At 40.2% G+C, this 14830-nt stretch overlaps 1 protein-coding gene across 1 annotated transcript in view; it reads left to right on the forward strand.

Annotated features, from left to right (window-relative positions):
* Positions 1-10794, forward strand: part of klf12b (Kruppel like factor 12b) — a 232040-nt gene extending 221246 nt beyond the window's left edge. Inside the window, exon 6 of the mRNA XM_014163779.2 lies at positions 5831-10794. Coding sequence (XP_014019254.1) covers positions 5831-6012 — 182 coding nt within the window. The 3' untranslated portion in view covers positions 6013-10794. The remainder of the gene's footprint in view (positions 1-5830) is intronic.
* The last annotated feature ends 4036 nt before the right edge of the window (positions 10795-14830 follow it).

Raw genomic sequence — 14830 nt, forward strand, 5'->3', positions numbered from 1 at the left:
ATAACACATATATTTTCAAGAATGTTAAATATTTGAATTTAGTATTTTTGAATTTCGCGCTCTGCAATTTCACTGGATGTCGGCCATGTGGGACGCTAGCGTCCCAACTACCCAAGAGAGGTTAAAGGTCTTGCTCACATCAGCTATGGAGAGCGTGATCATATAGTCGTCCGGTACAGCAGGTGCTCTCATGCATACTTCAGTGTTGCTTGCCTTGAAGCCTCGAAGCGTGCATGAAAGTAATTTAGCTCGTCTGGCAGGCTTGCGTCACTGGGCAGCTCGCGGCTGGGTTTCCCTTCGTAGTCCGTAATAGTTTGCAAGCCCTGCCACATCCGACGAACATCAGAGCCGGTGTTGTAGGATTCAGTGTTAGTCCTGTATTGACTCTTTGCCTGTTTGATGGTTCGTCTGAGGGCATAGCGGTAATGTTTTTATAAGCATGCGGTTTAGTGTCCCACTCCTTGAAAGCGGCAGCTCTAGCCTTTAGCTCGTTGCATATGTTTCCTGTAATCCATGGCTTCTAGTTGGAATATGTACGTATGGTTTGGGTTTAGGGTTAAGTTTAGGCTTAAGGTTAGCGTTAAAGTTAGGGTTAGGGGTTAGGTTAAAGGGCTATGGTTAGGGTTAAGGGAAGGATTAGCTAACACGCTAAGTACTTGCAAAATAGCTCAAAAGTATTAAGAAGTTGCAAAGTTGCTAATTAGTTCAAATGCTAAAGTTGAACATGCCTTTTGGATACTAGACGTTGACATTATACGCCTCACATTCTCACCAACCACCCACCATACTTTTATTGTTTTGCCTCAAGTAACCTTCTGTGTTATGTAACCACACCAAACGTAACATATCATACCATTACGAGTGTTTCATTTACTATGAATTTAATTTACTATGATACGTCTAAGTCTATGAGACCACCTGATGTGTGTCTGACGAACTGTGGCTTCTCTTGCTGTTTCTAAATGCATAGTCAGCTTGCCCAACAAATTGACTTTTAGCTATTCAGAGCATGAAAGAAGCAACAATGAGAAGGAGAAAAGAGGGTACTTTTTCTGTACTGGTAACATCAATCCCCTTACATCATCAACAAATTAGTAGACAATCAGTAGGTAATTAGTAGGCAATGCCTACTCATAATTCATTAAAATCACACGATGCACACCGATGTCATGTTCCTCCATTTCTTTTACTACAAAACATAGCAATTTTCACATATGTTGATGTTGGCGTTGTGCTGGAGATGATACATATGAAGTAGAATTTTTTTGAAATGTCACTTTATTGTTCATCGTTATTAACTGTGTATTTGCCTTATGTCACTATTTTTATTTGTTTATTACATTTTTGATATTTATCTTTAACTCTGCTTTGTAGGAAAATTACCCGTAAGTAAGCATTCCACTGTTAGTTTACGAAGCATGTGACAAATAAATAGATTTTTTTTTATCTGTAGCTAACAGTTCATTCACAAAGTAGTAAACAAAACAAAAGCCTTCATCATTTCTCCCAAAAAATATTAGACTTGTTAAAATACTCCAGACCAGAAGGTTGCAGTAGTGGTGCTTTCTTAAGCTTTGTTTCCATTGGCACGTAGTAGGACCATGTTGCTATATAGCCAATGTTAGCTAGCTGCGTTAATGTTGCTAGTTAGAATTTGAAGAAAGCCCTGTTGATAGCTGATAACCACTAGCTGGCAAGATGTTGACGAAATAATATAATTCACTCTCCATTATCCCACACCACCAGTTCCATCTAGCCAAATTTGTAGATTATATGTTGCGATAGTGAATGTCGATGCTAAACATTTAGCTATCTAGAAAACTGGCACGTGCAGTATAATGCCACGTTCAATTTATGAAGGAGTGATCGGAGGAACAACTTGTCTACTTCGGAGGAACGACTTGTAGAGTTCACATGCTCAGAACTCGGAAGGAACACATGAACCATTCTCACCATTGACAGACAAAATTGTGGCCATGGTTGTTGACATTTTCAGTGGTGCGTGATGTCAGAGTTCATCATGTGGGAAAGACCATGATCCAGTGATCATGCCTGAGTTTCCTAGTCATAATTATGAGTTGGAGGGGCATCCAGGTACATTTTTTCCAGTTTTTTGGACTTACTTACAAGTTCCCAACATGACATGAACATGGCAAAAGTCTGGCTCGAGCTCACTCTGTCCACCACTGCTTTTGGCAGAACAACTGCTTCACTAGTTGGTGATTTTGACTGCCGACATTCTAGTCAGTTGTGCAAAATACCTCGGCCATCAGTATCCTCGGTGTGTTACTAGCTACAGTGGCTAGATAGCTAGTTTATGGAGGAAGCATTTAGCTAATGTTTAGCATTATTGCTCGTTACCATCCCATTCGTTTGAATGACTCAGTTAGCAATCTAGCTAATGGACCATTTTTGTGCACATTGTCGTCAAACTGAATAATATAAAACATTTATAAACTAAAAATAATGTTCCTTCAAACTCAAAACTCCTTAGCTAGATGTAAAATATGTAACAAGGAATTGCTCTACAAAAAAATTACTAAAGAATTAGGTGAAACTTGCAGATGTATTGTTTTAGATAACAAGTAAAAGTAACATGACTACAGTGCCTTGTAAAAGTATTCATCCCCCTTGGTGTTTTTCCTATTTTGAGGCATTACAACCTGTAATTTAAATGGACTTTTATTTGAATTTCATGTAATGGACATACACAAAATAGTCCAAATTGGTGAAGTGAAATGCCAAAAATTACCTATTTCAAAAAACTCCAAGAAATTCAAAATGGAAAAGTGGTGCGTGCATATGTATTCACCCCCTTTGTTATGAAGCCCCTAAATAAGATCTGGTGCAACCAATTACCTTCAGAAGTCACATAATTAGATTAATAAAGTCCACCTGTGTGCAATGTAAGTGTCACATGATCTGTCACATGATCTCATTATATATACTCCTGCTCTGAAAGGCCCCAGAGTCTGCAACACCACTAAGCAAGCAGCACCATGAAGACCAAGGAGCTCTCCAAACAGGTCAGGGACAAAGTTGTGGAGTTGTAAAGATCAGGGTTGGGTTTAAAAAATATCAGAAACTTTGAACATCCCACGGAGTACCATTAAATCCATTATTAAAAAATGGAAAGAATATGGCACCACAACAAACCTGCCAAGAGAGGGCCGCCCATCAAACCTCACGGACCAGGCAAGGTGGGCATTACTCAGAGAGGCAACAAAGAGACCAAAGGTAATCCTGAAGGAGCTACAAAGCTCCACAGCGGAGATTGGAATATCTGTCCATAGGACCACTTTAAGCTGTACACTCCACAGAGCTGGGCTTTACGGAAGAGTGGCCAGAAAAAAGCCATTGCTTAACCTGTTGAGGGTAGGGGGCAGTATTTGCACGGCCAGATAAAAAAGGACCCTATTTAATCTGGTTATTACTACTGCCCAGAAACTAGAATATGCATATAATTATTGGCTTTGGATAGAAAACACCCTAAAGTTTCTAAAACTGTTTGAATGGTGTCTGTGAGTATAACAGAACTCATATGGCAGGCAAAAACCTGAGAAGATTCTGTACAGGAAGTGCCCGCTCTGACCATTCCTTGGGCTTCTTGACTCTTTTTATTGAAAACTTAGGATCTTTGCTGTAACGTGACACTTCCTACGGCTCCTATGGCTCTCAGAACCCGGGAAAAAGCTGAATGATGTCGAGGCAGCCCCTGGCTGAAAAACATTAGTGCCTTTGGTAAGTGGTCTATCAGAGGACAATGAGACTGAGGCGCGTGCACGAGGCGACCCCATGTTTTTATTTTCTCTCTCTTTGTACTAAAACACGGTTTCCCGGTCGGAATATTATCGCTTTTTTACGATAAAAATGGCATAAAAATGTATTTTAAACAGCGGTTGACATGCTTCGAAGTATGGTAATGGAATATTTAGAATTTTTTGTCACGAAACGCGTCGGGCGCGTCACCCTTCTTTACCCTTTCGGATAGTGTCTTGAACGCACGAACAAAACGCCGCTATTTGGATATAACTATGGATTATTTTGATTATTTGTTATTGAAGTAGAAGTCCTGGGAGTGCATTCTGACGAAGAACAGCAAAGGTAATAACATTTTTCTTATAGTAAATCAGACTTTGGTGAGGGCTAAACTTGCTGGGTGTCTAAATAGCTAGCCCTGTGATGCCGGGCTATCTACTCAGAATATTGCAAAATGTACTTTCACCGAAAAGCTATTTTAAAATCGGACATAGCGAGTGCATAGAGGAGTTCTGTATCTATAATTCTTAAAATAATTGTTATGTTTTTTGTGAACGTTTATCGTCAGTAATTGAGTAAATTCACCGGAAGTTTGCGGGGGGTATGCTAGTTCTGAACGTCACATGCTAATGTAAAAAGCTGGTTTTTGATATAAATATGAACTTGATTGAACAAAACATGCATGTATTGTATAACATAATGTCCTCGGCGTGTCATCTGATGAAGATCATCAAAGGTTAGTGCTGCATTTAGCTGTGGTTTGGGTTTATGTGACATTTTATGCCAGCTTGAAAAATGGGTGTCTGATTATTTCTGGCTGGGTACTCTGCTGACATAATCTAATGTTTTGCTTTCGTTGTAAGAAACATAACAATTATTTTAAGAATTATAGATACAGAACTCCTTTATGCAATCGCGGTGTCCGATTTTAAAATAGCTTTTCGGTGAAAGCACATTTTGCAATATTCTGAGTAGATAGCCCGGCCATCATGGCTAGCTATTTTGACACCCGCCAAGTTTGACACTCACCAAACTCAGATTTACTATAAGAAAAATTGGATTACCTTTGCTGTTCTTCGTCAGAATGCACTCCCAGGACTTCTACTTCAACACCCAATGTTGTTTTGGTTCCAAATAATCCATAGTTATATCCAAATTGTGGCGTTTTGTTCTTGCGTTCAAGACACTATCCGAAGGGTGACGCGCCGGCGCGTATCGTGACAAAAATATTCTAAATATTCCATTACCGTACTTCGAAGCATGTCAAACGCTGTTTAAAATCAATTTTTACGCAATTTTTCTCATAAAATAGCGATAATATTCCGACCGGGAGACCTTGTTTTCGTTCAAAGACAGAAAATAGAAAATGGAGTCTTCACATGCACGCGCGCACCCGTGTCATTGTTCTCAGATCGACCACTTTCCAAAACCCCTGCTGTTTTTCGCCCAGGGACTGCAGAGTCATCTGGCGCCTTCTGAAAGCCTATGGGAGCCTTAGAAAATGTCACGTTACAGCAGAGATCCTCTATTTTCCATAAAGAGGCTATAGAAGGACAAGAAATGGTCAGAGAGGGCACTTCCTGTATGGAATCTTCTCAGGTTTTGGCCTTCCATATGAGTTCTGTTATACTCACAGACACCATTCAAACAGTTTTAGAAACTGTAGGGTGTTTTCTATCCACATCTACTAATTATATGCATATTCTAGTTTCTGGGCAGGAGTAATAACCAGATTAAATCGGGTATGTTTTTTATCCGGCCGTGAAAATACTGCCCCCTATCCTAAACAGGTTAACTGTGGGGCGACACAATTAACTTATTTACAGTTAATTAACCACTGCAAATCTCTTTGTGAGCAAGCACTGTCTCCAAAACGGTAAGCTGTTTCCAGTAATGTTTAGTTTACTTTTATGTTTGTGATGTCTCCACTTTCCAAGCATATGTAAGACTGTTTTAGAAGAAAAAGAGAAATCATTAGGCAATTCAAAAATGTGTGCACATGAATTGTATGTTGCGAAAGTCACTACTTTACCAAGTCTCTGTTTTTGTCTGTTTGTGTTGACCTGTCCAGGTGAGAAGCCATACAAATGCACCTGGGATGGCTGCACGTGGAAGTTTGCCCGCTCTGACGAGCTGACACGCCACTACCGGAAACACACAGGTGTCAAGCCCTTCAAGTGTGCGGACTGTGACCGCAGCTTCTCGCGCTCAGACCACCTGGCCCTGCACCGACGGAGACACATGCTGGTGTGAGACAGTTACAGGGTGATGATGTCATCAGATGGAGCATACACACACACTTACACACACACAGTGCCGCCGGGGGAGCAGGGTCTCTCCCTCAATGTGGTTCAGCTGGACTGGACACACACCGCTGTCTGTCTGTGATGCGGTGGGAAGAGCAGAGTAAAATGCAAAGAAAGGATTCTGTCTGTCCACAGAGGAAAAAAAACAGGGACGGTTCTGGATCCTCAGTGACTGAGGAGGGTCGGAACTGGAAAATGCTCTTTTATTATCATTTTGGAGTTTTGATGTAAACCTGTCTTTTTTCTCAGCACTGTTCTTAAATGGTTTCACTTTGGAATTTTTCTCGAAAGGAGTTCGTTCATTTGGACAGGAACCTTAATCGCAACCGTTCTTCTTGGTGTCTTTGTTTTGGTTATATTGTTCAAAATGGCTGCTTTTCTCGCATCTATAATGTGAAAGAACTGAGGATTGGATGGCTTGATGGAAGGGCTGTGTGCATGTGTGTCTTTGAAGTATAGGGCAGACCTTGGTCTTGCATTGTAAAATGGAATAAACAGACACAGATTCTGGTTTTTCCATGGAGAGTATTGTTTCCCAGTTCACTCCCTATAGCAGCTCCCTGCATTTCTGTGCTTCAGGACAACCGGCAGCAGAGGGCGCCATCCACTCATTGATTGTACCCATAAAAACTGGTTTGTGTTCTAGAATCAGCATTGTAGAATTAGTTCTAGTACCAATGTTCTAGATTCAGAAGTATCAGAGGCATCCCAGTGGGCCAGTGATCTAGAAGCTGTAAGGGGCGGAGTTAACCCCAACCCAATGTCAGCAAACCAGCAACTGAGATTAAAGAGTACAGTATATCCACAAACAGAGAGCATCAGCAACCTTACTTCTCATTCACATCCACGCATATTACAATACATTCAGGTTTAGTATACATGTTTGTTGTTTTTGGTATTTGTTTTGTTTTTTATCCAATGGTTTTTGTTAGCACATGACTCAACCACATAGCACCTGGAGCTTCTTTGAAACATTTTATTTAAAAAAACTTTATTGGTGCATTTTGTGCTATGATTAGCAATCTCATTGGGTAAATATAGTTTCAATATCGAGACTATTTTAGTTTTTTGTTTATTATATCTTGCTGTGTATGCTTGCTTTTGATCCATGTCACAAATAAAGATCAATCCACACCTCAATGTGCAATGAACTTTAAAACAAATCAAATTAACATATCTGGCATTTGAAGCACCTTACAGATTGACACCTTATATGACGATTCCATAATGTTCAAGGATTTTGTTTTGGATCCCTGCTCATTACAGTGAAAGGGATTGGCATTGTGATAATTTGTGTGTTTGTAGTCTAGAGCTAACACATCTTGGGTTTAGTTAATAATAATAATATATGCCATTTAGCAGATTTTTTTATCCAAAGCGACTTAGTCATGCGTGCATACATTTAGATTAGAGGGCTAAGCCACTTGGTTACTCGAGTTCAATAGAAGAGCAATACATTCAGTAGAGGGAAATGTTTTTGTACCCTTGTGCTGGTTGCTGATGTCATAGACAAATAAGTCCTCAATCACAGACCGATTTCTACCAGTGCCACTTCTTCGTTTCTACTCTATACTACAAATGTCTATATTTCTACAGCACAATGTTCTAGGCAAACTCACTTATTTTGGTTACCCCCTCCCTGTAAATTGTGTGGAAAATGTCACATTAATGATTGGTGGTTGAGGGGGAACAGGTTTTTCTTAATGTATCTATGAACAGACCTACACTATTAGAATAAAGTGCTATCTAGAACCTTCGGCTGTCCCCATAGGAGAACGCTTTGAAAAACTATTTCTTTGTTTGAGGAGGAACCCAAAAGAGTTCTACCTGGAACCAAAAAGGGTTCTCCTATGGGAAAGCTGAATAAACTTTTTTGAACAATTTTTTCTAAGAGTGTACAGTGCCAAAATGAAGGGAAAAAAAACATAACTTTTCTACATTCTTTATAATGTAATACACTGTAGTACACAATGTACACAGACAGTTGGCCCTGTAGCTTTCTGTGACTGGGAGCAGTGTCTTTTTTAATCACACATACACAAATCATGATGCGAGGTCTTCAGATCCAGCTTCAGGTCCACCTTTACTTGTAGTTTGTCATGCATCGATGACAGATACTTATCTACCATATTCAGTGTTAAGGTTTATTCAACACACTAAAACCACATTTTGATAATTTTCTGTTTGTACATGAAGTAAAAATACATCTACGGCCATATAGATATTTATATTTAGCCATATAAAGATTTATGGCTATATATAACTGAGGTATGAGAAATAAATGTGGCTCAAGTTTCATTAGTCAGTGCAATGACATCAACCACTTATATTTTGCATATTGTTTGACATCAACTGCAAACTACCAGTTAAAGACAATTTATCCAGCCGATTGGAAAGAGATATCTATGGACATACAAATAGCACAACATAAACCTTTCTGAGATACATGAAAGCAATATCGGCAACTTTTCCTATCACAGCGAAGTTATCAGATTTTCCTTTTTACAATATTGGACATAGATCTGATCTTGTTCATCATTATCATAGCTATTCTCAACAGAATCCCACATGTATGATAATTGTATGTGTTCAAAGTATTTTTGTAGTGCAGTACACAGACGTTAGAGTATGCTGGATCCCTACTTACAGTTTCAGGAGCTGATTTCAGAAGGTCAGTAAGTTAAGGTTTTGTCAAGTCAAGTGCTTATAGACAAAGTTTTTGAGATTGCAGCAGATGCTTAGTGATTTAATAACACACGCATACACCAGTGGTACTGTCCTATAATTCAAAACCACATCCTTACCGGAAACAAATATTTATCAGAAACATATTATGCCGAATTTGTCTCTCTCCTTTTGGTTTTCTGAGGTATTATAATATATGTCATATTATGTTATATGTTGTTTGTGTACATGTGAATATTTCATTGGCCTTTTTTGGCCCAAGCATATCATCGGCAACTTGTTTGTTATGAAGTATAATTGAAAAATTATTTCATTAATGAAGTCCATTTATCCATAGTCATCATTTTCAACATTTTATTATTCATATGCTGTACTTTTCTGAAATGAGGGGCACTTCATCTTGCATATAACCATTTTCTGTAAAAATATATATATTTTGAAATGTTTTAATATATGTGATAGTGGAAATAAAAATGATAACTCAGTTCTACAGCCTGTATATACATTTGAAAATAGGGCTTTAATTATTAGATACAAGGAAATACATTTATACATGTAAAGTATTTTTCAGAGATGCTAATTTATCTGATTTGATATACAGTAAGATGGGGCTATTGATTCTAAACTGTTTTGTTATCTAAAATACTAATACGAATGATCAAATCTGATGTCAGAAATGTGCATTTTGGTTCATGATTTTCTTCTTTTGCAAAACAAGAGAATGTTTTCATATAAATATAGTCAATATGATAATCGCTTTTATAAATTGATCAAACTTTTAATGTCATTCTCTACCCAGCCATGTTGAGTTGAAGAATAGATTCACATCAACATTTATCCAAATTCGACATATATTTTCTTTAAATTTAACTTAACTTGAAAGTTATAACTAATATTTAGCATGTGTACACAGAGGCTTATTGTATGCATGCATTACCATTCCCCTTTGGCATAATAAAAGTTTTTACGAGCATAATTATTTAACGGTAAGCAGGGTCAAAGTTATGCAATAATGAATAGTGCCTCCTATCACAGCGAATCTCTGAAAAGCATGCACATAAACTATTTCACAACTAACAAGTATCATATACATTCAAATATAAACCCTTGAATTGATACTCAGACAGAGATGTATTTGTAAAACCCAGACTCCCATTGTTCAGTTTATTTTCAATGCACTGAGCCTTACCCCATCTTTTCAATACAGTATCCTCAAATTTCAGCCTTTAACATGCTGTATGTATGTCCCATGAAAGCTGCATATTATTTGTATGGATGTATTTACAATATTAACTTCACTTAGAGAATGTCATTATTTTATCATTATCGTATCATTTAGGTTTTGACCTCTCCGATACTGGTCATTGGTGCAACTACTTAGTTTTTTTCATAATCAGCCACACCACACCATACTGCAGTATGCGAAATCACAGAAGAGAGTGAAAGACATTTGAGTTACCTGATTGAATTTATTGCGGTTCGCAGGGAATGCTGTATTGAATATGTAAAGGCCGGAATAGCAACCCTTGGGGAGCTCCCTTTGAAAGAATTCTGATTACACTTCTGTATCCGTTCAATATTTCTTTAATTTCTGTATCAATTCTGTGTTTGTTTTATCTCTGTTTTTGGAGAATTACGTAGTGATGCCAATGCCTTTGTTTCAAGTTTACTGCTATTACGTACAGTAATTGTTGTTCCTGTATTCATGTAAAGTGACTGTATTGTAAATGTTTTCAGAGCTTTTCATTCTTATCGTAAAATTGTGATATGCCCCACAATGCTTCAAAGGGAGTTGTTAGCTCAAGGAATTCTGGGAACTAATTCGGAATCCCAATGTTTTTCAAATGTTGAAAGAGGTTCAAAGGTTTTTCTTCTGTTCTTTCTTTCTGTTTTTCAAAAGTTGTCTAAATATTCTGTCAATGCTTTTTGCTTTTATCTGTATTTTCGTATGGATGGAGCTGTGAAATTAAATTAAACCGAGTTGAAACATATACATGTATATGAATTAGGCATGAAGGTTAATAAAGTTGCATTTTGTATGTAAGATGCTTGTACCAGAACTCAATTAGACTGTGTTGTTGCTGGTATGTGATTTTGGTTTCACTAGCAGATTTGACTACTATACTCACATTCACTGGAATTCAGAAACCTAAGCTTGTGTCCTGAAATGTAAGGAGAAGATGAGCCATGATCTTTGGCGGGCATTCAATCATCTATCCAAGTGTGAATACTGTAAAGGCACTTTGCTAGGCTTTGATATGGCTCTACAAACAACAATTCCCCTATACTTATCAGTGTATGCATCCCATAGGCTTATCAATGATATGACGTGATTTTCATGATAGCGTCCAACACAATTAGTTTTCGCTGATCCCTCCACATACTGAAATGTTTCCCCTCTTGGTGACAGGTGGAACCTAGGAGCGGCTCCGGCCGCAGAGCCAGGGCAACCACCACATAGTTGGTTGAAGTCCCCAACAAGTCTCGGGTCCAGGATGTCCCGGGCAGGCACCCATGCCCGCTCCTAGCCCTCCCAGTCCACCAGGTACTGCAGGGTGCCCCAGACCCGACAAGCCTCCAGCAGACGCCAGACTGTGTAGGCCGGGCGGCCGTCAACAAGTCGAGGGGGCGGAGGGGCATGTGTGGGGGGAGAAGAGACTGGTTCTTAACAGTTTGATACGGGAAAAGTGGAAGGATGGACAGACTCTCAATGCCCTGGGGAGCTGGAGACGATAGGTGACCGGGTAGATGCGACTCAGGATCCTGAATCCTACGTAGAATGGGGCGAGCTTCCGAGAATCTACTTTTAAAGGAGGATCGCGCTCTGGTCCAGGTGCGGCAACATTGTTGAATGAACACCTTTGCTGAGGGTACCCCCACTTCGGCCTCTTGTTCAGGAAACAAGAGGGGGGACTTCTCCACCCCCTGGTTGACCCTCTCTGCCCATTCAACTATTGGTGGAACTCAGAGGAGAGACTCACCTACGCCTCCAACAGGGAGCATAAGGCTTTCCAATACCACACAACGAACTGGGGGCCACGGGTTGAGACAATGTCCTGGGGGAACCTGTGTGTTCGAAATACATGGTTAATCATGAGATCGGCTGTCTCCTTGACTGAGGTAGGGCAGGGCGATGAAATCGGCTGCCTTGGAGAACTGATCGACGACCACCAGGATAGTGATCAGCCCTTGGGTTGGAGGTAACCCAGCCAATCGCTGTCGTGAGGACTTTCTTTGGGCACAGGTGGAGCAGGCCTTAACGAAGGATCTAACATCCTCAATCGTGCTGGGCCACCAGAATTTCCGTCTCAGGAACTCTAGTGTCCAATTAACCCCTGGATGCCCAGCTAATTTAGAGGAATGTCGTCAATCAATCAATCAAATGTATTTATAAAGCCTTTCTTACATCAGCTGATGTCACAAAGTGCTGTAAAAGAAACCCAGCCTAAAACCCCAAACAGCAAGCAATGCAGGTGTAGAAGCACGGTGGCTAGGAAAAACTCCCTAGAAAGGCCAGAACCTAGAAAGAAACCTAGAGAGGAACCAGGCTATGAGGGGTGGCCAGTCCTCTTCTGGCTGTGCCGGGTGGAGATTATAACAGAATATGGCCAAGATGTTCAAATGTTCATAGATGACCAGCAGGGTCAAATAATAATAATCACAGTGGTTGTCGAGGGTGCAACTGGTCAGCACCTCAGGAGTAAATGTCAGTTGACTTTTCATAGCCGATCATTCCGGTATCTCTACAGCTCCTGCTGTCTCTAGAGAGTTGAAAACAGCAGGTCTGGGACAGGTAGCACGTCCGGTGAACAGGTCAGGGTTCCATAGCCGCAGGGAGAACATTTGAAACTGGAGCAGCAGCACGGCCAGGTGAACTGGGGACAGCAAGGAGTCATCAGGCCAAGTAGTCCTGAGACATGGTCTTAGGGCTCAGGTCCCCTGAGACAGAGAAAGAAAGAGAGAAAGAGAGAAAGAAAGAGAGAGAAAAAGAGAGCATACTTAAAATCACACAGGACACCAGATAAGACAGGAGAAACACTCCAGATATAACAGACTGACCCTAGCCCCCCAACACATAAACTACTGCAGCATAAATACTGGAGGCTGAGACAGGAGGGGTCGGGAGACACTGTGGCCCCGTCCAACGACACCGCCGGACAGGGCCAAACAGGCTGGATATAACCCCACCCACTTTGCCAAAGCACAGCCCCCACGCCACTAGAAGGATATCTTCAACCACCAATTTACCAATTTAAGGTTGAATATAGCCCACGAAGATCTCCGCCACGGCACGAACACAAGGGGGGCGCCAGCCCGGACAGGAAGATCACGTCAGTGACTCAACCCACTCAAGTTGAACTTGGACAATTTTGTAATGAGAACCTCATGGTTAACAGTATCAAAATCCTTCCTTAGGTCCAGAAACACAGCCCCAACAACGCCCCCTTTATCCAACTTGGACTTCACATTTTCCAGAAGAAAGCAGTTGGCCGTTTCTGTGGAGTGATTTTCTCTGAAGCCAAACTGCATGGAGTGTAATGTAAATGGGCTGTTGTTGAGGTGGGCAATCAGTTGCTCTGCTACACACTTTTCAACAATCTTCAACACCACAGGTCGTCTACTAATGGCCCTGTAGTTACTCAAGTCAGCAGGGTCACCCGATTTAAAGATGGCCGTTATTATGGCCGACTTCCATACCCTTGGAAACACGGCCTGACCATTAGATGTGTTGGTGACCTTAGTAATGGGGCCAATGAGTGACTCTTTGTAGTTTTAAAGAAAGGTAGAGTCCAGCCCAAACACATCTTTGGCCTAAGTGTTCTTTACTGAGCTAATCACCTTGTTCACTTCTCACTTAGAAACCTCCCGTATGATGAAGACAGGTTGAGTGTCATTCACTAGCACTGAGCCCAAGAAACCAGTGGAGGGGTTCTGTGTCAGTACCCTGACAGAGTCAATAAACTAGCAATTGAAGGCTATTGCTATTTCGACTGAATTCTGTGTTAGATTGTCATTGACCATGATTTCTAGTCTTTTTGCAGTGTTACTATGGTCTTTCCCTGTTAACTTTTTTAGATTCTCACAGATCAGGTTAGAATTTCCCTTTGCTTCACCAATTATGTTAATAAAAAAGTTTGCATTGGCCTGTCTGATTTCTTTCATCACCTTATTTCTCAACATGGTAAACCTACGTCTGTCATGCTCTAATTTGGGCTTTAGGGATGTTTTAAGAGCATAATCTTGTTCTGTCATCAGTTTCCAGATTTCTCCGTTTAGCCAGGGAAGAGTGCTCTTTTGGCCAGGTTTAGATTTGATTTTCTTTAGGAAACCATTTATTGTAGTCTGGATTGTGGATAGAAAAACCTGACCATCAGCTTCCACATCTGTATTGGACAAGAGATCATTCCAGTTAATTCCCTTAATTGCGTTTTGAAAATAATTAGGTATTATTATTATTATTAGGTATTCTGAGTTGATCAGGCTTCTAACAGTAGGTTAAACCTGTTCTTAGAAAGCTTTCTGGCTATAAGTGTCAGATTATGATCAGACAGCCCAGTAACCATATTGAATGTTTTAGTCACTCCCTCTGGTTTATTACTGAACACCAAATCAATCTGTGTTTTAGAACAACAAGTCACCCTGGTTGGCCCTTTAACTAGCTGTGTAAGGTCAAAGGTATTAGTGATCCGTTTGAGGGTTTTCCTACACTTGTCTTCATAATTAATGTTAAAATCTCCCATTAAGATGACCTCTTTCCCAAAATTACATTCCCTAAGCATGTTATTAAACTGATCAAAAAACACACTTTTGGTGGAAGGTGGTCTCCAATAAGTGGAAGGTGGAAGGAGGTCTCCAATAATTCCAATAAGGGTAAAATACATTTGGGGAGACAGTGTAACGTTCAGGCCAATACATTCTAGTTCATTATCACATGACCTCTCAATTTGTTTACATCGGATATGTTCTTTAATGTAAATCATCAGACGCCCTCCTCTTCCTTCAATCCTGTCTCTCCTGAAAACATTGTAGCCAGGCACAATCAAAGCAGCATATGGAGAGTTTTTATGGAGCCATGTGTC

This window comes from Salmo salar, chromosome ssa21 (assembly GCF_905237065.1).
Source record: "Salmo salar chromosome ssa21, Ssal_v3.1, whole genome shotgun sequence".
Classification (NCBI taxonomy): Eukaryota; Metazoa; Chordata; class Actinopteri; order Salmoniformes; family Salmonidae; genus Salmo; species Salmo salar.